The following is a 26,932-nucleotide window of genomic DNA, read 5'->3' as shown; positions in this document are numbered from 1 at the left end:
TTCCGAACTAAAAGTAGTTCTCCTCTGGCATCATTTTTAAGAGGGTGGGCTCCCGGGTGCGCTGGCGTCCCGTCCAGGTTTGGTCCGTGCCTTACCCAGGCGGCTTCAGAGTCTCGTCGTGCCCCCGAACGTTGAACTCGTTCAGATCAGGGGTCGGCTGCTCGATTAAATATTCATGACGCGGTGGGTGCGGTGTCCCTCTCGGTAGGTGGGCACTGCCACGCGTTTATTAAGCGCGGGCTCTACGGCTCAGGTTCTCAGTCACAATGACCAAGGAGGACGTGAATGGCTCCGTCGTCGAGCTCAGTGGAGAACACTGTTATGACAGCAACACATTCGAGCTCGAACCCGAGGAACGGGAGACCGCCGAGGCAGGGGAGGCATGCCAAGCCGTGCCAGATCCTGAGATAGAAAAGCCGGGACCCTACGCTGGGATGCCCAAGGAGGTGCTCCTGCTCTACTCCGGCCAGGCGCGCTACCGACTGCCCAGAGAGATCATCTTCTGGTTGTCCATTGTCACCTCCTTGATGCTCACTGGGGCCACGGTAGCCATCATCGTCGTCTCCCCTAAGTGTCTGAGCTGGTGGCAGTCGTCCCCCCTGTACCAGCTGTACCCCAGGTCTTTTCAGGACTCCGACTCGGACGGCGTCGGGGACCTCAGAGGTAAGAAAGGCAGCTTGACGTGTCTGGAAGTCTCTTTGCCAGGGTAGCGCAGCGGGTGACGATTTGGATCTCAAATTCCGCTACTGGCACCGTGTGACCAACCGGGAAAAACAAAAGAAACAGAACCGTTTGTATCTCTCCAGTTCTGTAAGCTGATCAGTACATTATTAGTAGTATTAATGTCAAGGTGCCCGCGCACTGATCCGCTTCGCCCATCCACCTGCAGGCTCCTCCGGTCTGATGGAAGATCTCGGATCTCGGAGCGGACGACATGAATACTGCCGAAAGAGTCGGCGCTGTCTTGGTGGGCGGGGCTTGGCGGGTCTGGAGACGTCGCTTTCTTAGTGGGCGGGGCTTGGGGAGGTCTGGAGACTTCGCTTTCTTCGTAGACGTCGCTTTTGTAGTGGGCGAGGCTTGGGGAGGTCTGGAGACGCACTTCGAGTGTAAGTGAGTGAAACGACCTGCAGACCGCCGTACCTATGAGGCCAGGTAGTATAATAAACATACCAGTTGCGGCCTTAGGGATGTGCGGGGGCCTCGGGCTGACCAACTCCACGCGGGGCCGGTTGCAGTACTTCAAACGCTGTTACCGATATGTGTGGACCGTATAAACTTGCGTTCGAATGTAATAAAAAATAATGTTAACATACACCGGATTTTCTCATTACAGTATTCAGCTAAATTTTTGCAAGATAACACGCGGACTTTATCAAAATATAATGATATAATCTATTTAAAAAGTGCAATTCCTAATTCATGGCAATACCACAACAATGCGAAATGCGATGCGGTCTCCTGCAGAAATTAGCAGGGCCTCTTCTAGAAAAGGACCCAAATACTGTTATCAAGTACAGTATACTCGGAGTCTCGATATGCAGGATGTCACAGTCATAAGTCACGTCGATGTCATGTCAGCCGGTTATCTTGTTTTTTGTGCATTAATATTCGGACGTGTTTACGGCCGAAAAATAAAAAGTGAGTTTCAGTGTTCCGACAGGAAGTGTGAAATTAACGTAGAGGTATCATCATGAAAACTCTTACCGGTTCGGAGACGAAAATCCACTTTTCTTGCCTTCCGATTGGAAAAGTCATTGATGACATCTTGGTGCTCTAATTGGGATCTGCAATGTCTTTTTCTGTAGATAGGAGCAGCCAACCCAGCGACTAATGGGCTCTACCTATTTTAGAAAGGGATTAAACTGGCGACGATTTTCGGGCGATGAAGGTGGACTATGGCATGTTTTTTCAAAGACATCCATGCACGGAGTTTGACCTTGAAGAGGGTTTTTAAAAGGGTTCCTCTTAGAAGCATCTCAAACATATACATACTGGAGAATATAACCTGTCAAATCCGCTCGAACGGGACACGCGGACCTCAAAAGCGGGACCTGGGGCGGTCGCCCCACTTGCCACCCCCAAATGTCGCTCTTGAACATACCAATCATTCAACCATTACAAAATGTCGTTAGGATTTAATCCCAGTGTATATTCTGCATCAGCAAAGTAGCAACAGATAGCAGACAGGAAGATTAATTGCATAAAGAAAAAGAATTCAACTTTTAAGGAAGTTATGGCACATTGTCTGGTGGAGAAGTAACGTTTGCTTTTGTGGTGTATGGTGCCCTGCCAGTGTGCCAGTTTATCGAACACAACCCACCATAAATCAGCTTCCATAACCTTAAAAAACTTCCGCACGAAGGAAAATTAAGTCTGCTAACTTGAAGTTTTTTTCCCTCCTGTGCGAAGGTACGCGGCTCACTAGGACCAATACGTTCAAAGGGGGCGTGTCCTTATGCAAATGACTTAGGCCGCGCTTTACTGTTTTACATTTTACAGTCGCTTACCTTCGCTATTTAACAGTTTTACGCTGTCAATTAACGGCGTGGCTGTAATGTATCAGTAAACTACGGAAGCGTATTAGGGCCACGGGTGAAAAAAAAAATACAGACACAGCGAAGAAAAAAAAAGTCTAAATGTCGAGATTAAAGTCGACATGTTGACTTTATTCTCGACATTTCCACTTTATTTTCGCCATTTATGTCGAGATTAAAGTCGACATTTATACTTTATTCTATTGTTTATTTTGTCAGTAGAATGTCGGAAACTAAACATCTTAAAATGAATGTTCAATTTACTAGATTTTCTCAAACCCCTTCATTAATTAATGTAGCACATTAAATGCTTTATATTAAGTGTTCCCCGACCCAGTTTTTAATCTCTATGCGCTTCTTCAACTGACTTCCTCTTGCACTGAGAGGCGCAGACAGCGATCGCCGCACGTTGACTTCACGATATTCCTGCTCTAAGAACATTCAGAATACTAAGAGAAATACTTGATATCTTCTTCACGATGAAATGCAATAAAGCATGTATTAAACATGGGTGGCGGGGGGCACGGTGGCGTGGCTATAGAGCTGCTCCCTTGCATTAAGGGGTCCCCAGTTGTATGTTCAGTGCAGTGCAAAGTCCCAAAAACTGGATATATGAATGGGTATCGCACAGGTTTAACTTAAATATTGTGTAAATATTGGGCTTGGTGGGTCGGAGACACGAACACAGGATTAAATGGATGTTCTTCTGAGCGGGCTTTCTTTATTGCATGCGTGCTGTCTCTATCTGACGTACTAAACCTCCAGTTTCTATCCTTGCTTTTTCTTTCTGCACATAACCAATCACCACAAGATAAACGTCTTTGTGAAATTAAAACAAGTTATAAACTTAGACCTCGGAGTTTTCAGAACTGTAAATTATTAAAGCATGTGGGGGCACGGTGCTTGCTGGGGTGGAGTTTTCAGAAATTAAAAAAAAATCTTCATTATACATGTTTAAGGGCGGCACGGTGGCGCAGTGGTAGCGCTGCTGCCACGCAGTTAGGAGATCCGGGTTCGCTTCCCGGGTCCTCCCTGCGTGGAGTTTGCATGTTCTCCCCGTGTCTGCGTGGGTTTCCTCCCACAGTCCAAAGACATGCAGGTTAGGTGGATTGGCGATTCTAAATTGGCCCTAGTGTGTGCTGGGTGTGTTTGTGTGTGTCCTGCGGTGGGTTGGCACCCTGCCCAGGATTGGCTCCTGCCTTGTGCCCTGGGATTGGCTCCGGCAGACCCCCGTGACCCTGTATTCGGATTCAGCGGGTTAGAATGGATGGATACATGTTTAATTATGCCATCCATTCAGGGTTGCGCCCATCCCAGCAAGCATCTTGTGCGAGGCAGGAGTAAACCCTGAATGAGACGCCAACACATCGCAGGGTGAATACGTGCAACATATAAAGTAGCAGGGTCAATAATACAGAACACAACCCCACATCCTACATGTCTTTGAAAGGAAACTGAAACACGCCGAGTAGACCCACCAGAAAAACATGCAAACTCAAGGCAGGGAACACCCGGGACCCCCTTGCTGCGAAGCAGCAGTGCAACCACCACGCCACCGTGCCCCCATATGCTTTAATACATTTTAAGTTTTGAAAACTCTGGCGTCTAGGTTTATAACATGTGTTTACTTTCACAAAGATGTTTATCGTGTGGTTATGTGCAGAAAGAAAAAACAAGGATTGGAACTGGAAGTTTAGTACGTCAGATAGAGACAGCGCGCAGGCAATAAAGAACATCCATTGAATTCTGCGTTCGTGTCTCCGACCACCACATCACGAACCCAACATTTACACGATATTCCAGTTAAACCTGTGCGATACCCATTTATATACAGTATCCAGTTTTTTGGAGCCTCGTCACACTTGCCATAAAGTTCACTACACAGAACATACAACTGGGGACCCCTTAATGCAAGGGAGCAGCTCTATAGCCACGCCACCGTGCCCCCCGCCACCCATGTTTAATACATGCTTTATTGCATTTCATCGTGAAGAAGAGATCAAGTATTTCTCTTAGTATTCTGAATGTTCATAGAGCAGGAATATCGTGAAGTCAACGTGCGGCGATCGCTGTCTGCGCCTCTCAGTGCAAGAGGAAGTCAGTTGAAGAAGCGCATAGAGATTAAAAACTGGGTCGGGGAACACTTAATATAAAGCATTTAATGTGCTACATTAATTAATGAAGGGGTTTGAGAAAATCTAGTAAATTGAACATTCATTTTAAGATGTTTAGTTTGCGACATTCTACTGACAAAATAAACAATAGAATAAAGTGGAAATGTCGACTTTAATCTCGACATTTAGATTTTTTTTTTCTTCACCGTGTCCGTATTTTTTTTTTTCACCCGTGGCCCTAATACACTTCCGTAGTAAACGGCATGCAGCATATTTAGAAGGTAGAAAAATATCGATGTAAAAGAACGTGGCTGTAAAAAGTAATGCAATGTCTTGTTTAAGATAGACCGGTAATTTCGGTAGAACATCAGGTAACTTTCCTTTTTTCAGAAAGGTATTTCACTTTCAGCATTCACAGTATTTGTACTGACATTTTTTACAGTCGATGTCATGTATGGCATGCAGGCTGCAGTTACTGTTAGACCCTTCTTACCCACTCGGCCAGGGTGAACGGTGTCTAAAAGGAGCACTGCGGTGGGCACACTCTTGACTAGTGCTAGTGTGAAAGCAGGTAAGACAACGGGCTGTGCCAGCGTCCAAGTAGGGCAGACCGACTTGTTCAGTGCCAAAGCAGAGAGGATGAAGGATAAAAAAGAAAAAATATAAAGAGCAATGCCAGTGTAAAGAGTTGGTGCCAGGGTTACGCCACAAAACAGCGGGCAGTGCTGAACTGCAAAGCTTTACAAACCACCATGCAGTGGCAGTGCAAAGCTAAGGACAGACTGACTGCTTCCAGTGCTAAACTAAACTGACCAAGATGAAGAGTGGTGCCAGTGTTAAACCGGATAAAATAGAAAATAGTGCTAGTGTTAAAGCAGATAAGGTAAAGTGCAGTGGCACACGCAGGGTAGTGCCAGAGTTAAGGCGGTAAGAGCAGCGCCATTGTGAAACCAGACACACACACACACTTGGCAGTGCCAACATTACTGCAGATAACACAAAGCAATGTCAGTATGTAGCCAGAAACACAAAGAAGAGCTGAGCAGTGCCAGCGTGATACCAAACACACGCACACTTGGCAGTGCCAATGTTAAACTAGGCAGAAACACATCAGTTCCAGTGTAAGGCCAGCCACACGGGTTAGCCACTAAACGGTCGGTGGGTGCATTAATAAGCTTGGCACCGGCACTGCTCCGCACACTCTGGTTTCTGGTGGGCTGATACGGCGCCTTGCCACACAAACCACCACCTCAGGATCCCAAATTAGGAGCCGTGCGCCTCAGCACCACAATACTTCGAATGGAGTGGCACAGTGGCAGGTTTGTTTTTTTACAGTGGCTGGAGTGCCAATCCTGCCGCCACTCCCTCAGTTTTACCTGCAAGTTGGAGGGCGAGTTGCTCGCAGGGCTGGGTGGAGGTTAACGCCATACCCAGGCCACTTTGATCCTGACAAGTTTGTGACATCCAGGATACATTTCTAGTAATGCTGCAGCAATTCACAAATCGACCTGATACGATACAATTTAATTATTCCATACTGCTATAACGATAACGTGCTGTGAATACACTTGACGTGAGCATGCCTAGTCTTCATCCTCTTTCTCTGTACGTTTAGCGTTCGTTTGCTCAGACGTTGATGCGCTTGCTGCTCTTCTCTTCTCCACCCGCTTCTTCTCTCCTTCCATCGGCCTCTTTTCGCGTTACAACTGATTAAGTCAGTGTTTGTGTTGCAATTACTTAGTATGCTTTTTTAATTCAAAGTCTTCAATCTGCCTCAAGAATGATTTAAGTATGGTGGGCTGGCACCCTGCGGTGGGTTTGTTTCCTGCCTTGTGCCCTGTGTTGGCTGGGATTGGCTCCAGCAGACCCCCGTGACCCTGTGTTCAGATTCAGCGGGTTAGAAAATGGATGGATGGGGTTGGACAATGGAGGGATGGAATGATTTAAGATATGAAGAGGAAGGGGAAGTGACGGCGAAGGTGGTAGGGATGAGAACGGCCCCCGTACATGTGCCGCACGACCACCCTGCTGGCCGCTGCAGAGAGTCGACTCTACAATAAAATAAAAATAAACCGTGGAGGTCAATCATCACCCCGAAAGCGGACAGTAGACGTCACCTAGTATATGTGTACCAAATTTCAGGTCAAACGGTTTGCGAGCTTCAGGTGATTTAAAATGCTGGACAGATAAACAGAGAGCCACGGTAGCGTATTATAGAAGAAGATGATCGTATTAGAATTCATTTTTCACCATTCAGGTGGAGCAGCTACCAAGGGAACGCAATGCAGCGTCCTGTCTGGCATCGCCTCGTCCTTAGAGGCTCGGGGCACAAACAGCTGAGCCGTGGCAGACGACCTCACGTGTGGCTCTGCTGTCTGTGCCTCTGGTGTGGTGGCCTTTCTCTTTGTTAGGGCCACGCCATATTGTAATCTTTCTAGTTAGCCAATCAAAGGGGTCATTTAGTTTGACTTCCCACCACATCAATAATGGCTAACACGGTTCAACACCCAAGTACTTAGCGCTATGCATAAACATCTGTCCATCCATCCATTATCCAACCCGCTATATCCTAACTACAGGGTCACGGGGGTCTGCTGGAGCCAATCCCAGCCAACTAAGGGCGCAAGGCAGGAAACAAACCCCGGGCAGGGCGCCAGCCCACTGCAGGGCACACACACACACATCCACACACCAAGCACACACTAGGGACAATTTAGGATCGCCTCTCAAAATGTTGAATGAATTATCTGAATTCAATCTGGACAACTGCTACATCTTTCATGTGCTCAGCAAACCTGATCACTAAACAGACCACCCTAAAGAAATGCTCTTTTAATGGGTCTCCATACATTGCACAGTCTGTCCATAAAATAATCCATCCATCCATTATCCAACCCGCTATATCCAAACTACAGGGTCACGGGGGTCTGCTGGAGCCAATCCCAGCCAACACAGGGCGCAAGGCAGGAAACAAACCCCGGGCACAGCGCCAGCCCACCGCAGGGCACACACACACACCCACACGGGACAATTTAGGATCGCCAATGCACCTAACCTGCATGTCTTTGGACTGTGAGAGGAAACCCACGCAGACACGGGGAGGACATGCAAACTCCACGCAGGGAGGACCCGGGAAGCGAACCCAGACGGGTCTCCTAAAGAACTAAAATAGTATGAGATATGCAACATTTTTAACTGTGAAAAGCAATATTAAACACGATCAGTACAAGTATTCATATTATTATGATCTGATCCACCCATCCATCCACGTCCTAAACCTGCTGTATCCTTAGCAGGGTCGCAGGTAAGCTGGAGCCGATTCCGTAAAGCAGGGCTCTTCAATTACAATTTCAGTCGGGCCAGACTTTCAAACCCAGAAATTTAGCTGGCCAGACACTTTCAGCAGCAGATAAGGACAAGTTTTAAATCAGCACAAATGAAGGGATTGAAAAAACAAGTACAGGGAGAGTCAAAATGATGTTAACATTTGAATGGCGGAAAACACACTTCACATGTGCAAGATAATTTACAAACGGGTGTCTAACTCCGGGTCCTGGAGGGCCGCAGTGGCTGCAGGTGTTCATTCTGACCATCTTCTTCATTAGTGAACCGTTTTTGCTGCTGATTGACTTGTTTTGCCTTTGTTTTAATTGACGTGAGCAGCCAAACAATAGATAGATAGATAGATACTTTATTAATCCCAAGGGGAAATTCACATAATCCAGCAGCAGTATACTGATACAAAGAAACAATATTAAATTAAATAGTAATAAAAATGAAAAGAATTAAAATAAAATTAATGTTCGCATTTACTCCCCCGGGTGGAATTGAAGAGTCGCATAGTGTGGGGGAGGAACGATCTCCTCAGTCTGTCAGTGGAATAATAATATATATCAATAATGAGACCCAAAGCAAGTCACCACATGAAATAAAGAAAGCTGAAGGTCTCGGTCATGATGGTCTGCTCAGGTCACCAAAACATCTTGACGGTGGTCTTAGAAAAAACAGACAATCAAGTCTGCTGCGGCAGAACGAGAGCAGCGACAAGACCTGATATTCAAGAATAGCAAGAATCGGCCTCTCATTGGAGTGAACTTGGTTGGAGTTTGACATTCCAGTTTAACTGCTCGTCTGTCGGCTCGTTTGACGTCTCCTTTCTGTTTGGTTGCCATTTAATTAAGAAGCAAATCAATTCAGAGCACTGAATCCTTAAAAACAGGGCGATTAAAATGAACGACAAAGGAGTTCATTAGCAGAGAAAACTGATTAGGGAAAGGGTGAGAATGAAAACCTGCAGCCGCTGCGGCCCACCAGGACCGGAGTTGGACACCCCTGACCTAAGAAGACAAAGAAAAACTCCCCAAAATAAAAACCTTGTGGGGGAAAAAGAAAGAATGGAAGAAACCTTGGGAAAGGCAGTTCAAAGAGAGACCCCTTTCCAGGTAGGCTGTGTGTGTCAATACAACACAATACACGGTAACATCGGCTTCCCTTTTGAAATCTTGAGATCCTCCCCCAATTGAAATGGGTGGTCATGACAGACAAGGGATTTTTTTTTTCTTCACAGAACTTAAACTGTTTCACTCCCACGGTTTTAATCACTCAGAGATTACATTTGAGTTCCACAACACAGAGCCTTTCCTGGTGAAATCGGTCAGATTTAGCCATCTACAGGCCGTCCCCACAATCGAAGCATCAAGCCTGGCTTAAGAAGACAAAAGACCGCGCCGTCTAAAGCCGAAGTCACCCGGTGTGAAGCTTGCTGCGAGGCCCATTCGGTTCGTACGTTTTTCATATCTACTATTTATGCCTGTTCTTCTTCTGCACAGAAACAGGTAATGATTGAAATAAAGCTTTGAGTGTTTCTGGGTTGAAGACGTCTTCTTGTACTGACATTACTGTAAGCAACGATGGACGAGTGTTGATATAACAAATTGTGTTCACTTAGGTTACGTTCTCTCAGGGCTAGTGATTTGAGTACAGACAGCCATAATAACTCGGGTCGGGAAGGATTTCAAACAAAGGCCTTGGCTTCTGCTAGATCAGTGCAGCCCCTTTAAAGGCAGCTATCTGGGTGAAGAGCACCAAGTCCATTAGTCCTGACAGGTGGCTTTTGGCCTTTGCTAAGGTATTCTGAAGTGTAGGCCTTTCGGGGGAATCGATGTGAAAACAGACTGACTGAATGCCGGCAGGAGTGCCTTTTGTGGACACTTTTTCACGACAAGATGGCTGCTCCCTTTTGACATTCGGCACAATGCGATATGATGATCCACCATTGTTGTACTTTACACAGCACTAAAGTTCTCCCAAACGCCCCATTTCTGTTTGCCATGAAGTACGCTAGAATATCGAAGAATTTTTTTCACTGCATTAACTGGTTGTACAACACACAGCAAGAACATTTTTTCAGAGGAGTGAGGGGCTGTGAATGCTTTGCTTGTTTAAATTTTTAACACACCTAAAATGAGGGACGTTCAAAAAGTTTCCGCACATTTTTTTTTTTTAACCATATTTATTAAGAATTTCAAAAACAAATGACGTCACTTTTCTTCATAGTCACCTTCCTTTGCGATGGAATTTTCCCAGCGTCGTACCAACTTTTTAATGCCATCAGCAAAACATTCCTCTGTTTTCGTGAATCAGTTCCAGGGTTCTTCATTCCTCGTGGTCATGGCTGTTGCTGGATGTCTGGAGCGCTCTGCATCTGTCACACTAGTACGGCCATTTTCGAACATTTCAATCCACTCATAGATGACTCTACGAGACAGAACTTTATCCCCATACTGAGCACACGTAACAGAATGAGTTTGTACTCCCGACACATCTTCTGCCCACAAAAAGCATCCTCTTTATAAGTTTCGCAGCCATCTTCACCCCAGGGTGACGACTCTTATACTAAACTGGCAGGGCAGACAGAACTGGTCACATGACACTCACTGACACAGCCAATCACTACTCCTCCCGCCTTCACCGTTTTCAACGAAAATACAAAAGTGTGGAAACTTTTTGAACGTCCCTCGTGTATTTGAAGCAGCACTTGATTTTATAGGCTATACTTTTATTTTTTCGACTCCATACAATATATTGCTCTCTTCAGCTCACTTTCTAAATCGAGAGTCGTTTATCATACAATATGAAATGCTATGGCATATTACTACACTGCTAATTTCTAAAGGTTTTAAAAATAACAGAACATCTTATTGAAAAGACAAGAGAATTATACAGGGAGTCAGTTGGAGAAATCTTGAACTGCACTTCAGAAATTTCAAAATGCCCTCAGTGTTTTATTTATTTTTATAAAATATCTGTGATATCTGAAAAAGCAGATCAGTAATTTCAAGATATCTCTAAATGCAGCTAATGTGACTTGAAAACATTTCAGATGAGCTGCACGATTGTCAGACATACGAATCTGAATTTCATTGTACTCTTCACATGACAATACTCTTAGTGCGACTACTACTAGATATCGGATATCGACCAGACTGTCATATTAAAACACCGTGTGATGCCTACAAATGCACTTTACAATAGCTTGAAATATACGTGTCAAAAGCCAGATGTCGATTTCAAGACACCTTCTTTACCTAAATTTCCCATCGGGGATTAATGAAGTGTTATGTTACATCTCACCTTATCTTGGCTTGGCTCATCTAATCTTATCCTGCCTTATCCTATCTCATTCTGTCCTATCCCTTATCTCATCCTGCCTTATCCTATCTCACCTCATCTCATTCTATCCTATCCCTTATCTTATCTTCTTTTTATCTTCTCTAAGATGTTTATCTCACTTGCCATAGAGCACTACTTTCCTTCGTTTGAGTTTTCTCGTGGACACCAAGTGTATCCAGCAGGGTGCACACACTCCCTATGAAGAGATTCGTTAGAGACTGCAACCTTTACCAAACCAATATTATATTTTTTCCTCTGTGGTACAGCAGTGATTCTAAAAGGAAGAAGGAAGGTTAAACTTTTGCTTCTCTTTAATATCGGCTTAACACTCTCAATAACATAATAGTCGAAGGAGAGCCATACTGGTGACAGCATGATGCGGTTGGAAGTTCTTGCAACTGGCGCTTGTCCAACTTTGGACAAGGCTGCCGGTTTTAATCCCTGCTACTGCTTAAGGGAATCCCACTCTGCTGGGCAAGGCCCTTAAAATGCGATTACTCCAGGGGTGTTGTACAATGGCTGGCCCTGTGCTCTGATCCCAAGGGAAATACAAAAACTAACAAATTCCTAATACAGTAAAACCTTGGATTGCGAGTAACTTGGTCTACGAGTGTTTTGCAAGACGAGCTAAATTTTTTAATAAATTTTAACTTGATAAACAAGCGAGGTCTTGCAATACGAGTAGTACGTATACGCTTTGTCTGCCGAGCATCACCTGATCACAGCTAAGCTGACGATTCTTCTCTCTTTCGCTGCAGGATTGTGGGTAATCGTCTTCCATGCTCATTCTCAGTTAGTGTGCCTCACTCATATAGTCAACATCCGTACGAGCGTATACTGTTTACTATAGCACTGTGACCGTGTGTGTGTGTGTTGTAACGTGTGAGTCACTGTCTTGCACCCCAAAACACGAAGCTGAGTCTCAGTACTTTAGCGACACCATCTTTATTCAGCGTGAAACAGGAACAGCGTGGTTATTTATTGTAGTGGGATCTACCGCTCTCCTATACACAGACACAGCAGTCAGGCAGGGTCACGGCCAGGTTAGTGTCCAAGTAATACTGTGTCCTGCATTTATTATGTCCCTTGTATCACCCATCAACGACAGGTGCTTATAGAGCGATCGCAATCTTTTCTGATTTACTATTTACGGCGAACTGCTAAAGTGCTGGGAGCCGATGGTTGCTTCGGGACGCTCTTCCGCATGTCGTCCTGCTGGAAGGGAATCCCAAAAGAGTTTAGAATCCTTACAGTGCATTAAGCATTTTTTAAATTTTTTGTCCAAGTGTAGTGACTCTTCAGGCAAAAGCAACTGTCATTGGAGAGGCTCCTTGTTAAAGTCGCAAAAAAAGAAAAAGATTCCAGTGAGCCAACAGATAACAGGGACTCCGTTAGTTACAGCAAAAGTCATCCTACACAATAACCCTCCTCCTCCTCCTCTCCTCTCTCACGTCTCCTCTCACCAGCCACGATTCTTTTCAAAGGTAAAGTGCAGGTTTAATTTGTTTTACATATTTTTACGTTATATTTTGTATTAATCATTTTATATTACTATTTTTGGGTTTTAGAATGAACCATCTCAATTTCCATTACTTCCTATGAGGAAATTCACTTTACTTCACTTTACGAGTGCTTTGGATTACAAGCATGTTTCTGGAACAAATTAGATAGATAGATAGATAGATAGATAGATGAAAGGCACTATATGATAGACAGATAAGATAGGCACTATTTAATAGATAGATAGATAGATGTAAGGCACTATATAATAGATAGATAGATGTAAGACACTATATGATAGACAGATAAGATAGGCACTATATAATAGATAGAGATAGATAGATAGATGTAAGGCACTATATGATAGATAGGCACTATATGATAGATAGATAGGCACTATATAATAGATAGTAATGAAAGGCACTATATGATAGATAGATAGTAATGAAAGGCACTATATGATAGATAGATAGATAGGATATTAACTATATTAGACAGACGGACAGATAGATAGATCTTTATTGTCATTGACACTTTTACGAAGGAACAATGAAATTGAAGGTGCAGTCGACTCAGTGTTAGGCATAAGAGTTAAAAAGACAAGAAGAGAGAAAATAATAACAAACCGAATAATAATAATAAAAGTACTTTACAAAATATACAAATTGCACTGGTTGACGTAAGGTCTATATTGCACATTGGGAGAATTATGCTCACAAACCGAGGCACCACTGTACAAGAAACTGCATAAGGTGAAATAAAGAACAAAAAACCCAAAAACCTTTTAGAGACAGTGCGGAAAGGCATTCTCTCCTCATCACAGGCAGGAGTGACGTCTTCCATCTGTTCATAGGTGAGCTCCGACGTTCATTGCAGTTTTCTGACTTTTAGGTCTTCTCTTCGATAATTCAGCCTCCAATCGTGGGCACACCTTCTTGCTGTCATAGCATGCAGAATAGCACACGGTTACTGCAAAGGTTGCTTGCATAGCAGCATCAGTTTAGGTTATGACTCCATAGCTGAAGGTGACCTCACGCCATATATTGATCACCACCAAACAGGGCACATCAGCACGGCCTAAATAGCCTGCCTGTGTCATCTGCTGCTTTGGGTTTTCTCGTCTCCTAGTCAGGTTCACCCTGTCAGCTGGTTTGTGTGGCTTTGGCAAATATCCTTTTTAAATAAAATGATACGTATGGAGTAACCCACACAGATCACAGTGGCACACTAAAGACCATTGGCTACACTAAGGTCTTCTTCCTCATGATACTTCAAATTTTTATCCTACTTGTCTATCACTTTTATAAACCTTTTGGGCATTTCACTGGTTACTACTGCAAAACAGAAAACCAAAAAGCCATTCAAACAGCTCAGCAGGGAGGCATGATTTCTTTAGGCTCTGCTCTTCCAACAGGAATCCAGACTAAGCTCAGCTACTTTGAGTACCTCAATGTGAAGTCCATCTCCATCGGCTCCATCTACAAGTCTTCCAGTAATGACTTTGGATACGAAGTTGAAGATTTCAGAGAGGTTGACGAGGTGTTTGGAACAATGGAGGACTTTGAGAACCTGCTGACAGCAATGCATGACAAAGGTGAGGAAGTGTGATCAGCCACATTTCAGTAGAAATGCGTTAGGACAGGTCAGTGTAGTATGTGAGACAGCAGCCACTGTCAGCAACTTGAAACCAGTTGTTATGAGTCACATTTGACCAGTCAGCTGTTGCGCAGCATCTGTAAGTTGTTGGTAATTTGGCACTGGATTGTGATGAATTAGGTAAGATGCCAGGGAAAACTACTCAGGTGTCTGAATCAGTTGGCAGGTTAAATCAGGCTAAGACACCAAGCACGTTAGCCATGTGTGCAGCATTTCAGAAATAAACTTAAAAGGTCTATCAGCTGGGAACCAGTAATTTGCGACTAAAGAGGCTGGGCATAGAAGGCTTGATGTGACCAATCAGCCTCAGGGTAGAGGGAGCCAGGTGTGATCAAATTCTAGACAATCAAGTCCATATTGACTGGTTAGCCAAGTGTTAACAGTTTAAATGAGATGTCCATTGTGCTCAGTAATTCCAAGTCCAGCCTGTGGCCTTGCTTTTTTGACAGTGCCATGAGTAATTTTGCCCATTTTCTTCACAAGGTCTGAAGCTGGTGATGGATTTTATTCCAAACCACACTAGTGACAAGCATATCTGGTTCCAGATGAGCCGCAACCACACTGGCAAATTCACTGATTACTATGTGTGGCGTGACTGCCATCATTACAATGGGTCTACAACACCTCCCAACAACTGGGTGAGTGGAGTCACACAAGGGTCTGGGTGGAGATGACAGGAAGAAGGGGGGTGTCTCATGTCAGGCTGGTGTACTTCATATGCAGGACTTTTCTTGCTTCTCTTACCAGCTAACAGTTTATGGTGACTCAGCGTGGGACTATGATGCCATCCGGGGCCAGTGCTATTATCACCAGTTTGGCAAGGGCCAGCCAGATTTGAACTACCACAGCCATCATGTCCAGAAGGAAATGATTGTGAGTTTTGGGGAACCGTGTGTGTGTGTGTGTCTGTTTAACATGTGAACACTTAATTCTCTTCTTAGCAAGTCTAGTCTGGGTGCCTGAATCACACACAGACGGAAGACACACTGGAGGAAGAAGAGAATACAAGAGTTAATGGAGCAAAGTTGATGAAATGAAGAGGTAGTCTGTACATAGTACCCAAGGATCTGAGAGGTCTCCAACTATTCAACTGTTTCAGAATTCTGGTGTCTCCACCTGGCAGAAAACCTGAGGCCTTTGAATGACTCCAGCACTCCTACATAATCCAGCCTGACGTCTCTTAAAAGACTCAAATCTGTCACTCGTTCAGACCTCAGACATCCTCGGGAACTCTAGCTGCAGACTCTGGAAGAAAATTTGAGGTTTTCTGAGCACCCTACTTGGTGATGCTGGAACTTCCTAAAGATTCTACTGCATTTGGAGTCTCTGGCTGAATATCAGAAATTTCTGAAGGACTGAATTAAGATCTAACATTTGATGAGGACCCTACTTGGAGATTCTGAATGAACATAGGAGATTTCCCAATGAATAAAACCAAAAGGGCCCTGCCATCATAATTGGAGCTGATCATTACAACTGAGCACTAGGTCCCTTAGGATGTCAGACCAAAATTCTATTTTCTGACAACTGTGTAAGACCTATTTAAAATGTCCAATAGGAAATCTCTTAGAAGACTATAGTTGTTCAGGACACACTTGCAGTGCCTCTGTAAATCAATAAATATTTCCTCTAGTGACTCTTCTGCACAACAAGAAATTCTACAATCTCAAATTCCAGTTCTCTTCAACCTTGGGGATTTCACATACCAGACCAAGGTGGCCTAATTTTTTATGATCCATTGTGGAAGGACTTCCAGGTGAAGAACTGCTGAATTTCCAGTTTGAAGTCCATGAATAACTGAAATACTGCTAACATGGTGACCATAGGTAATTCTAGGATGACTCCAACAAAGGACCTGCAGATGTAGAAGTATGGTTGGAGACTGGTAGGGTCCAGATGGAGAATTCTGAAAGCTGCCAATTAGAGGCCTACTGGTGAAAGCCTCACTTTGTTACTGTAAAAAACTGAATTGATCCTTCTGAAGTATTAGGTTCCAGTCCTAACATGGCCTCGGATCATTGTTTTCTGTGAAGGAAACTTGTAAAGACTTTGGTCTGAAATTGCTAGCAGAATTTGACCCAAAGCTTCCTGCTGACTCATTGGAAAGATTTTATAAAAGGCCCAGCTTGAGGCTTCTGAACGATTCTGCTACCTCACAAGAACCGACTTAAACAGTCCAAGAGTCCTACATTCAGTTAAAACGAGTTTTCTAGCCTTCAAATACTTACTATATGTAACCCTTTAAGCATTTAACGATGCCAGCACTTATGATGCCCCAACTCCCAAGCACAGCACGGGCTAAGATGTTTTGGTCATCATGGTGACAGACCGGCCCCTCCTATAACCTCTTTTCAGTGAAACAAATGCTTCATTGTTTGCCACACAGTTTGCTAACAGTGACTCGCAGCATGGCAAAGCTTTCTGTGCTCAGCTGATCGGTTTCCATAGAGACTGATCCTAATGCCCCCTCCCCAGTTGCCTGGCCTGCTGGTACAACAGCAGCCAACCCAATCAGGTGACTCACATGTTTCTATGCTATGTTTACAGGAGGTGCTAAAATTCTGGCTGCAGAAGGGGGTGGATGGATTCCGGGTGGATGCCGTCAAGTTCCTTCTTGAAGCTGATCATTTCAGAGACGAGCCTCAGGTTGATGTGATCCAAAGGCCTGTAAGAATCCTATGGATGTTTAAGTATTTTCTAGTTTACCTGTAGCAGCATAGCGTACTCTGTGGGCCGGGTGAGAGTGCATAACTAACTACACGTGTCCAGGCTTTAGTTTCATTCAAGGCTGTACTTCAACAAAAGATCAACGAAAAAACTCAGAATGAAGGTCAAGAGGTCCTGTGACTCTTGTCAGGTACTCCTCCCACAGCCCAATGAAGATGGGTATGTTTCACATTTACTTATTTGGCTGACACGTTTGTCCAAAACAACTTACAACATTTGAGATACAACTGGTTATATTTCTTTTTCCAACTGGAGCACAGGCGGGTGACGTGACTTGCTCAGGGTCACACGGTGTCAAGTGGCGTTTTGTTAAACTGGTAACGCGAGATTGGCCTCATGTAAGAGAGCCGTGTACATGAGTGAACCCTGCCTCTGACGGCCGCTTCCAGAATACTTTCAGCCCCTGCAATCCCGTGTTGTATTAATCCGTTTGGAGAATGAATGTCTTGGGAGTGACAACAAAACAAGAAATTGCTGACAGTTGCATATCTGGGTGCCAGTGTGTCTGGTCTCCCTGCGTTTTTTTTTTTTATTCTCCCTCATCCCAAAGTCATGCAGGTCATCCTGCTCCATAACTTGACATAACATGCACTTCGGAAGAGGTCATCTACCCAAAGCTAAGCAAATTCAGGCCCAGCCAGTACTTGGATGGGAGAGCATCCAGGAAAAATCTTGGGTTGCTGCTGGAAGAGCTAGTGCAGTGATGGTGACACTGTGCTGTAAAAATGGTGCTGTCCTTCGGGCAAGACGTAAAACTGAGGTCCTGACTCTCTGTGGTCATAAAAGATCCCTGGGTATCCTTTATAAAGAGCAGAGTGAATCTCGATGTCCCTCCACGGTCTAGGCATTCTGGTCCCCTAATCATTCCCTGTCTCTATTTAGCCATTTCTCTCGCTTACCACTTCACCACCTATAATGTGTGGCAAGTGTACTCTTGCAAAAATGGCTGCCGTCGCTTCATCCAGGTTGATGCTACACATTAGTAGTGGTTGAAGTGGATCCCCACTCACTATGAGTAGTTAGAAAAGTTCTACATATATGTAGAAAATGATGATTTGTTGTGTTGTCAGTGAGTGCAGGGATGGTGACATGTCCTGTTGGAGATTAGGGGAGAGATCATCATTTTATTTAAGAATACTTTAGAATAACTGTGTGGTTAGTGGTCACCATGTCATCCTCCTGTCCTTTTTCTCCCAGGAGAATATCTCTTCCTATTCTGAGCTTCACCATGACTACACAACAACCCAGCTTGGTCTCCATGACATCTTGCGCAACTGGCGAATTGTTCTGGACGAGTACAGTCGGGAGCCAGGAAAATATAGGTAAGCACTGCATTGTCCACCCTGCTGCCCTTTTGCATTTGTCAGCCTGGTCAAAGTACCCCCTTGCATCCGCTTGCCCAGCAGCCACTTTTTTGTGCATGTTGGTCATGGTGCCCAATTCAGTCCAGCCTGTATTGGCATTGACGGAGTCTGGTGCTCATACAGTACGCTGTTCATGGTCGGCTGAGACTGATCCCACCTGTTTGCATCTTGAGACACCATGTGCTGTTCAGGAATCAGATTTTCCAGTATTCACTTGTGTATGTCTTTTAAGGTCGATGTTCACAGACTCCTTTGATGACAACGAAATTGCAAAGACAATGCTATATTATGGGAGCTCAGGGATAAAGGAGGCCGATTTTCCTTTCAACTTCTATCTAACAAGACTTGAAAATCAGCTGTATAGCAGGAATGTTTTTGAGCTTGTCAACTTGTGGATGGCCAACATGCCTCAAGGGCACTGGCCCAACTGGATGGTGGGTCCCTCTATACTTTACTATACATTATCTTGTTGACATCTCTGCTACTGCCATAGTAAGATACTGGCATCTGGAGACTTCACTGGTCCTTTATATCCTACCTTAATAGTTGTCTATCCACTGGTCTTGTTGAGATTACTGCCCATATTTATCAAGCATCTCAGAGTAGGAAAACGGTCCTATTCTAAGAGCAGGAGTAGAAGCATTTTATCAATTTTTCTAATTTAGAAAACTACTCCTAACTAATATTTACGAGAGCCTGTGAGCTGTTCCAACTCACCAGGAGCTGACAGAAGATGGCATTATGCAGAGATCTGCACGCATATCATATGAAAGACAAAACGTTTTGGAAACACTCCACAAAAATTAACTCATAAAAAGATATCAGTTTGACGGGGATGAAGTAAAATTCACAACCAATACTGTATGCTGCATGAATAATCCAACGATCCAGAGAAGCCATGAGATGGCAGGTGGTAACATTACTTACTTGGCCATAGTCAAAATGCAGCTTTGCAATAGGGATGATCTGCGTTGGTCACAACCAACCATTTCTCAAATTTTGCAGAAAATTCTAAATGCCCTTACAAATGCATGAGATAATATTCAGTCAGTCAGTCATTGTCCAACCAGCTATAGATTTATAAATCTCCCCACGACCCTGTGTGAGGTGATGACAAAGTAAGCTACATTCACACAAATCAGCACACGCATAAAGGTCACTGGCCAAGTGTAGACGAACACACATATGTGAATCACAGTGTCAACACACAGGGGGTCATGGATGCAAACTGTTCTTATAGTAGCCAGCATATCACCGTGAAGATAAGCAGCGCTGGATGGGCAAACGACAGCGAAATGTCACACAGGTACTCTGAGCTCTGCCTTCCCCAAACACCCTGGGACATTTGTGTTACACGTAAACTCAAGAAGGTTCAAGAAGGCAGATGGAGACTCCCAGGGCATTAGATAGATAGATTCTTCTTAACATTACGTGATATTATTCATTCTCAAATATGAACTCTTAGTAGTAGGATGCTTCATGACTACTTTCCATGTCCTACTCCAGGACAGGACAAATTCTTATCTTAGTCAGATGTTTAGTGCAATTCCTAGGAGTAATTCTGAGATGCTTCATAAATACAAGAACTCTTAGCGCCTTCAGATTGACTTTTCATTCTGCTGAAGTGACAGAGACAATACAGTGGTCCACTCAGCTTGATGCCTCCAGTATGATGTCCACCACTCTCCACTTTGTAATTTGCCATAGTTTTATCTTATGTTCCTTAAGATACCTTTGTGCAAAAGAGGCAAGACACCCATATCCCATTGTAGTCCTGTCCAGTTAATTATTTATGTCGAATTTACGTGTTTTGCACTGGAGGTTATTCTGTGTTGACTCTCATAACAGAGTAGCTGGTTGCCATTTTGTAAACTGCTGATACTTTTCCAGGTGGGAAATCAAAATGTCTACCGCGTGATGTCATGGGCAGGACGGGATTACATCAATGTGATTAACATGCTGTTACTCACACTCCCTGGAACACCAGCCCCGTACTATGGGGAGGAGATTGGAATGGACAATATCAACTTGAACAGTGGGAATGCTGACGACCCCGGAAAATTGGTGAGCAACTGCAACTCAGTGAACATATAGAGTAATAAGCATGCAGATTGTAAATTTGAGTCCTTCATTACCTGTTACATCAGCATTTGAAGGACAGCACTGCTGCCTTCTTGCTCCAAAGACCAGTACTGCACGTGTGGCCAATAACTGCACAGAGCTTATATATTTATTTTTTCACATAACATGTGACCCACCCTGCTGGCAAATGAGGATGCACTTAAAAACGTGATTGCAATGATGAAGTGCCCATGAATGAACTTCCTCCCACAAGCATAATATATGCACAGGTTATTTGGCGATTTGAAAAATGCTTAGTCTGTGCATGTCCTGTAAGCAGATGGCATCCCTAAAAGAAGCTTAGAAAATGGGTGGATGATCATGTCTGAGTGACCATAAGCTTATTTGGAGGATTCTACTTTTACACGATACACGTTGTAAACTATTATACAAAAACTACAGCTGCAGCAGTACTTAAAATTATTATTTTTTTTTAACTACTAGGGGGCTTTGCCCCTTGTTTGCTTCGCTCGCCAACCCCTTCCCAAACCCGCTAGCACTATGCGCCGTTGTGAAGAAGGGGGGCTGAACGCACCCCAAGGAGACACAGTCACTCCACCAATCCCCTCTTAAAAAACAGTGATACAATGGGAAACAAATAGTTTTTTTTAACCTCCTCTTTGCTCGATCAGCTGCTGGCTTGCTGCTGCCGTGTGATCTGCATTTTGTGCAGCGCTTCGAACGTTTAAAAGCCTGTACAGCAGCTGTCCTTTTGTCTCACTGCCTCGTCTCTCTTCTCCCCCAGACATCCTCGCACACTACTCGATCTCTTTTCGCTGTTCCGTTATTTCACAGAGTAATATTCTACGTTTGTTTCTGCTAATGCGATCTTTACTATCATTTTTTTGAGACTCTCGAATTTTCCTACTTCCATTATCTCTAGCCTGCTCTGCATGTGTATCGAGCCAATTCTTTACGACGTTCTGCTTTGTCTTTTTCAGGCCCCAGGCGTCTTTAAATCCCTTGGCGCAGAGTCTAGTCTTGTGGGATGGGCTGATTATTACTTTCCTTATTTTCAGAATTTACAGATAGATTATTTTTATTCTTTTTTGCCGCCTTTTCTCTCCAATGCTTTTGGGTCTCTTTTTGACACGCTGCTCTTTCTTCTTCGCTTAGTTGTTGACGTGTCATCTAGAATGTATAAACTTTTTAAGAGCACAGGAAATGTGTCTGCCAAAAGCATTCCAACAACTGAGAGGTTAGATGACCGACGTCTTATTTTAAAATGGTTGTAAGTATGACACGTCTTGACCGTGAAAGTGTCTCTCTGTCTCTCTTCAAGAGATCATGTCTCGTCGCAGGAAAAAAAAGTCTCGTCCTAAGATTTTTTTTTTTATAACAGAGAGTCTTTTAAAAACTCTCTAAAAACTAGAATCACTGACTAGTAATGTCAGTGATGTGCAATGGCTATTCCCTGATTGTTTTCAGATAACAGGCAACAAATAATAAATGCATTGCAACAAATAATATAAAACCTATGCGTGGCAGACAAAAATAAAATCAGGTATTTTACAGAGTAACAGTATAAGAGAACACATACAGTGGTGTGAAAAACTATTTGCCCCCTTCCTGATTTCTTATTCTTTTGCATGTTTGTCACACAAAATGTTTCTGATCATCAAACACATTTAACCATTAGTCAACAATAACACAAGTAAACACAAAATGCAGTTTTTAAATGATGGTTTTTATTATTTAGGGAGAAAAAAAATCCAAACCTACATGGCCCTGTGTGAAAAAGTAATTGCCCCCTTGTTAAAAATATAACCTAACTGTGGTTGTCTCCTGTGTTACACTTGGCAATTTGAAACATGTCCTTCAGCGTATAAACTTAGTAGCGTAACTTTCAAGAAGTCTTCCAGTTAATAATTATGGTAGTGTGCAAATACCCGTCGTGATAGTTTTCCCCAGGGAATAACTGTTTCTGGCCAATGAAAGAAGTCAACGACACACCCAGGATATATTTACTGATATGTTTAGTTAGTGTGAAATGCAACTGAACTAACTGGAAACTGAAACAAAGTAAAGAAACGTCCTTTGATTCAGAACAAAACAAACCGACTACAATTGTGAAGACACTTTCTCCCTTGGCAAAATGCTCCAATGTCATAAAAATGCACTAAAGACAAATTAATCATCATCAATGGTGTACGAAAACAAGCATGAAGCCCATTTCTCCCGAGAGTGTGCTACTGAGATTGGCACTGTATGGTTAGCTCATCAAAATAAATTTAGCGATGTTTGAAATTACTGAGACAGATTTTGTTTCATCCAGGTGAAGGAATAATGCGATCGTCTAAGAATTTACCTGAGGAAATTTATCATTGTGGACACTTCCACTATTTTCTGCTGTGGCCTGTGCAGACTAACAGAGTGCAACACACATGCTCAGACTAAGAAATCCTTAACTGCAACCCGGGTAGTATTTACATTTCCACATAACCAGGTTACTTATAGAAAAATCTGTATGTGTTCTGCCAGTTTTTCAGAGACCAATATCCTGGTTTCTCTAACCAGAATAAGGGTATGCATTTTTGAAACTGCATTTCAATACCAGGTTACTGTCTCTAATAGGGCTAACATTGGTTAAGGAATGCGAACTCTATATGACTTGTTTTGAATGACTATAGGTATGTGTGTTTCACGATGCCCTAGCCATGAATGACACTTGCCTTGCACCCATGTGGAAAGAATCATGTCCTATAATAGAAAAAGTGAGTTTGAGAAATTAAATGTTAGGAAAACAGAGAGGATTTTATTCACTCTTGAAGTAAAGATTTTAGGGTTGAAGAGAAGAAAAGGAATGACACAATTTCTTACAAAAGTATAAATATTTGAAAAATATATATACACAATATGAAACAAACAATTACCAGAAAAATCTGTGACAAGGGCCATCAAGATAAAAGTGTGGCACCTTTTCCTTGAAGAGGCCGATGATCACAGACTCTCTCAAGAGGTAACCTTAATACACTTCATGGAGGACATGGTACAAAAGGCACCTTTAACCCCATTTTCAAGTGCTTCAGTCAGCATTTCTTTGGATGGAGCACAGCAGGAGGAAGAAGCTACATTGATTTTCTTTGCGTACATAGAGCAATGCTCTAAAGGCCAAACAGGAAACAGTACAATGATGGTGCAAAACAGTGTGGTTTTACATTTTCCAAAGTGAAACACATTAACAGTCCTACCTGAGGCCTTCATTGCAGTAATAAATTGATGAATGATTAATTTTAATAGCTGACTTTATTAACTTTAGCATTTTATCTCAAACCACTGCATTCTTTTCAATCTTCTTTCAAAGAATGTGAACCCAGAAGTGGCTCGGTCACCAATGCAGTGGAGCAGCGATGATAATGCCGGCTTCAGCAAATCAAACAGAACTTGGATTCCAGTGCATTCAGAATACCAAAGTGTGAATGTTCAGGTATGGTTGGTCCACAGTGGGGTCTCACCCTGTAATAACCACTACCTTTCAATCATTACAGGTATACAAGTATGATAATAACCTGGGACGTTTTTTCAGTAATTCATTCCAACACCTTGAGTTAGAAAGATTTCTGGACAAGACAGCAGACCTATTTCCTGTGCCAAAGTAGGTACATTGTAGAAATGGATGTTTAAGTATTGACTTCTTGAACCTTGCAGATGCAGAAAAATGACAGTGGCTCCACCTTGGCTGTGTTCCGTGCCCTGACACTGCTCCGAGAGAAAGAACTTCCACTCCACCGAGGCTGGATGTGCTATGTCTATAATGACTCCAATGTATTTGCTTATGTGAGGGAGTTGGATGGTTTTGAGAGGGCATACCTAATAATACTCAACTTTGGCCAAGGCACGAGTACAGACCTCCAGTCAAAGATTCCAGGGCTTCCCAAGATGATGCACATTCGTCTCGGCACTCGGGCAGAGAATAATGGACAAATGGTCAAAACATCTGCCATTGACACAGCAAGAGGGGAGGGTCTGGTGCTCGAGTACCACCCTGAATGGCTCTTTCACAGATTAAACAGATACGAGAAGCAGTGTTTTATCTCGGACAGAGCCTGTTATCTGAGCATGTTTGACATTCTCTACAAGACCTGTTGAGAAGCTGGAATGCAGACTGCAATGTAATCCAGGAAAGAAAAGCCGAATTTGTGCACATCTCTGTATAGCTCAGTATTCTTGCACAAATGAATGTCTTTGTTCTCATCTGGACCAAACCATTCAGAGGGTCGCATCAGTGGAATCACACCATGAGACTTAAGTACTAATCCCAAGTTCTCTGTAAAGAAATGCTAAATGCCTGGCACTCTATATTAAAAAGAAAAATACATAATACAAATAAAGGCATGGCACATAAACTAAAATGTTATGCAAATTTGGCTCATGTTTGACTAGTAAAAATACAGTGGGTATAGAAAAGAATCCCCCCCTTCGAAATATTCCCTTTTTTTTTTTTGCTTTACAGCCTTAATTGAAAACACACAAACCGATATTTCTTCCCAGCTTTACTTACTCAATGCAACCTATAACATCCAAGTGAAAGATATCACAGCTACAGTTCGGAAAAATTGTAAAAAATCAAAAAGAAGACCTACTGAGATTAATAAAGAATCACCCCCAATGTCAATGTCATTTTGTTGACTCACCTTTTGCTTTAATGACAGCCCTGAGTCTGTTGGGATACTTCGCTATCAGCTTTGCACATCTAGATTGAGTAATATTTGCCCCCCACTCTTCTTTACAGAACTGTACAAGTTCAGTCAAATTGGATGGTGAGCGTTGGTGGCCTGCTATCTTCAAATCTTTCCACAGATTTTCAATGGGATATAGGTCTGGGATCTGACTCGGCCACACGAGGACATTCACTTTTTTCTCCTTCAGCCACTGTGTGGTCAATTTTGCTGTGTGCTTCGGGTCGTCGTCGTGTTGAAAGGTGAACATTCTGCCCATCTTCAACTTTCTGGCAGAGGGTAGTTTTCCTCAATAATATGACGGTACTTTGCCCCATCCATTTTTCCTTCTAACCTAACGAGAGCCCCAGGGGCCTCATGCACAACGCTGTGCGTAGTAAGCACAAAAACCGAAATGTGCTTAAACACTGAAAAATTCAGATGCAGGAACGTGTGTGTTCGCCAACTTCCGCGTTCTTCTGCTAAATAAATCCTGGTCAGCGTAAAAAGTAACACGCGTGCAGTCTCACCCCATCTCCTCCCAGAATTACACCTCTTTGAATATGCAAATTAATATAAATAGCCCTTAAGCTCAGCCTTCTGGGAAAAGCACGGGGGTAAAATATAAGAATTTCAGCGAATACCAAGTGGAGGCAAAGGAAAAACATACTATTTGTTGATTTAAACAGTGATATGAACAACAAAAGGAAGTTTATCGAGTGATATAGTGTGTCAAAGAAACTCGAAAGCTCAAGTTCACAAAGTCGCACAGTGCCGGAAATAAAAAAAGAAGTTGTCAGATATCAAAGTCGCCATGAAAAGGGAGTTGTAGCCCACCGTCTGAGTTTATTAGGGTACAGACAAAAAAAAAAAAACAGGCACACAGTGGGGAAAAAAAGCACAAAATGTCAACTTTAATCTCGAAATTTCCACTTTAACCACATAGTTTATTTTGTCATCAAAGTAGAACATCATAAACTTCATCTTAAAATCACTTAATTTGCTAGTTTCTCAAATCCCATTGTAACTAAAGTAGCAAGTTAAATGCTTTGTTTTGTATTTGATCTTCTATGTGCTCTATGTGTGTGAATCACTACGTGCTTCCGTTCTTTCTCTTTCTCCGACAGGACACAGAATCCATTACATTCTTGATATTACAGCTCTCTGAATAATTAAAATACTGAGATGTATACGTGATATTATTTTCATGATGATTGGAATAAAAGCATGTTATTAAACATGAGAACGCGATGGCACAGTGATTGTTCATGTCTCACACAAGATGCTGCTGCGCCATGCGCGACCTTCGATGAAATAATTTACTGTTTCTGTCTCTTTCAAAATACTAACCTCCAATTCCTGTCCTTACTTTTCTTTCCCCAAATACCCAATCGCCACACAATCAGCTCTGTAATAGACGTTAAGCCATCTGTAAGCTTACAGCAACGATTCTTCAAAACTTTTAAGGAACATTGAAATATCTTCATAGTACATGTTTAATTATTCTATCCGTCTATCCTTCTAGTGTCGCGTCAGCCTCAGTAAATATACAGCGGGGCAGGGACAATACGTGAACTTGCTAACTC

At 43.1% G+C, this 26,932-nt stretch overlaps 2 protein-coding genes across 3 annotated transcripts in view; one reads left to right on the top strand and one right to left on the bottom strand.

Annotated features, from left to right (window-relative positions):
- Window positions 1–183: 183 nt before the first annotated feature.
- slc3a1 (solute carrier family 3 member 1) lies at window positions 184–25,023 on the top strand. Of its 2 annotated transcripts, none has more exons than XM_039738012.1 (10): window positions 184–663; window positions 14,235–14,414; window positions 14,960–15,114; window positions 15,224–15,349; window positions 17,024–17,143; window positions 18,401–18,525; window positions 18,800–19,001; window positions 20,458–20,631; window positions 23,993–24,115; window positions 24,337–25,023. In XM_039738012.1, the coding sequence occupies exons 1-10, from the start codon at window positions 267–269 to the stop codon at window positions 24,775–24,777; spliced, it is 2,043 nt and encodes a 680-aa protein (XP_039593946.1). In that variant the 5' UTR covers window positions 184–266; the 3' UTR covers window positions 24,778–25,023. The 2 variants fall into 2 exon arrangements, with proteins under 2 accessions (XP_039593946.1, XP_039593947.1); XM_039738013.1 differs by lacking the exon at window positions 184–663 and adding an exon at window positions 1,128–1,152 and having other exon boundaries at window positions 24,337–24,943.
- prepl (prolyl endopeptidase like) overlaps window positions 24,884–26,932 on the bottom strand; it is a 51,332-nt gene continuing 49,283 nt past the window's right edge. Inside the window, exon 14 of the mRNA XM_039738010.1 lies at window positions 24,884–24,984. Coding sequence (XP_039593944.1) covers window positions 24,934–24,984 — 51 coding nt within the window. The 3' untranslated portion in view covers window positions 24,884–24,933. The remainder of the gene's footprint in view (window positions 24,985–26,932) is intronic.

The sequence above is a fragment of the Polypterus senegalus genome, chromosome 16 (assembly GCF_016835505.1).
Source record: "Polypterus senegalus isolate Bchr_013 chromosome 16, ASM1683550v1, whole genome shotgun sequence".
NCBI classification, from domain to species: Eukaryota; Metazoa; Chordata; class Cladistia; order Polypteriformes; family Polypteridae; genus Polypterus; species Polypterus senegalus.
The sequence above is the reverse complement of the archived record's forward strand: the minus strand, read 5'-3'. Positions and strand labels throughout refer to the sequence as shown.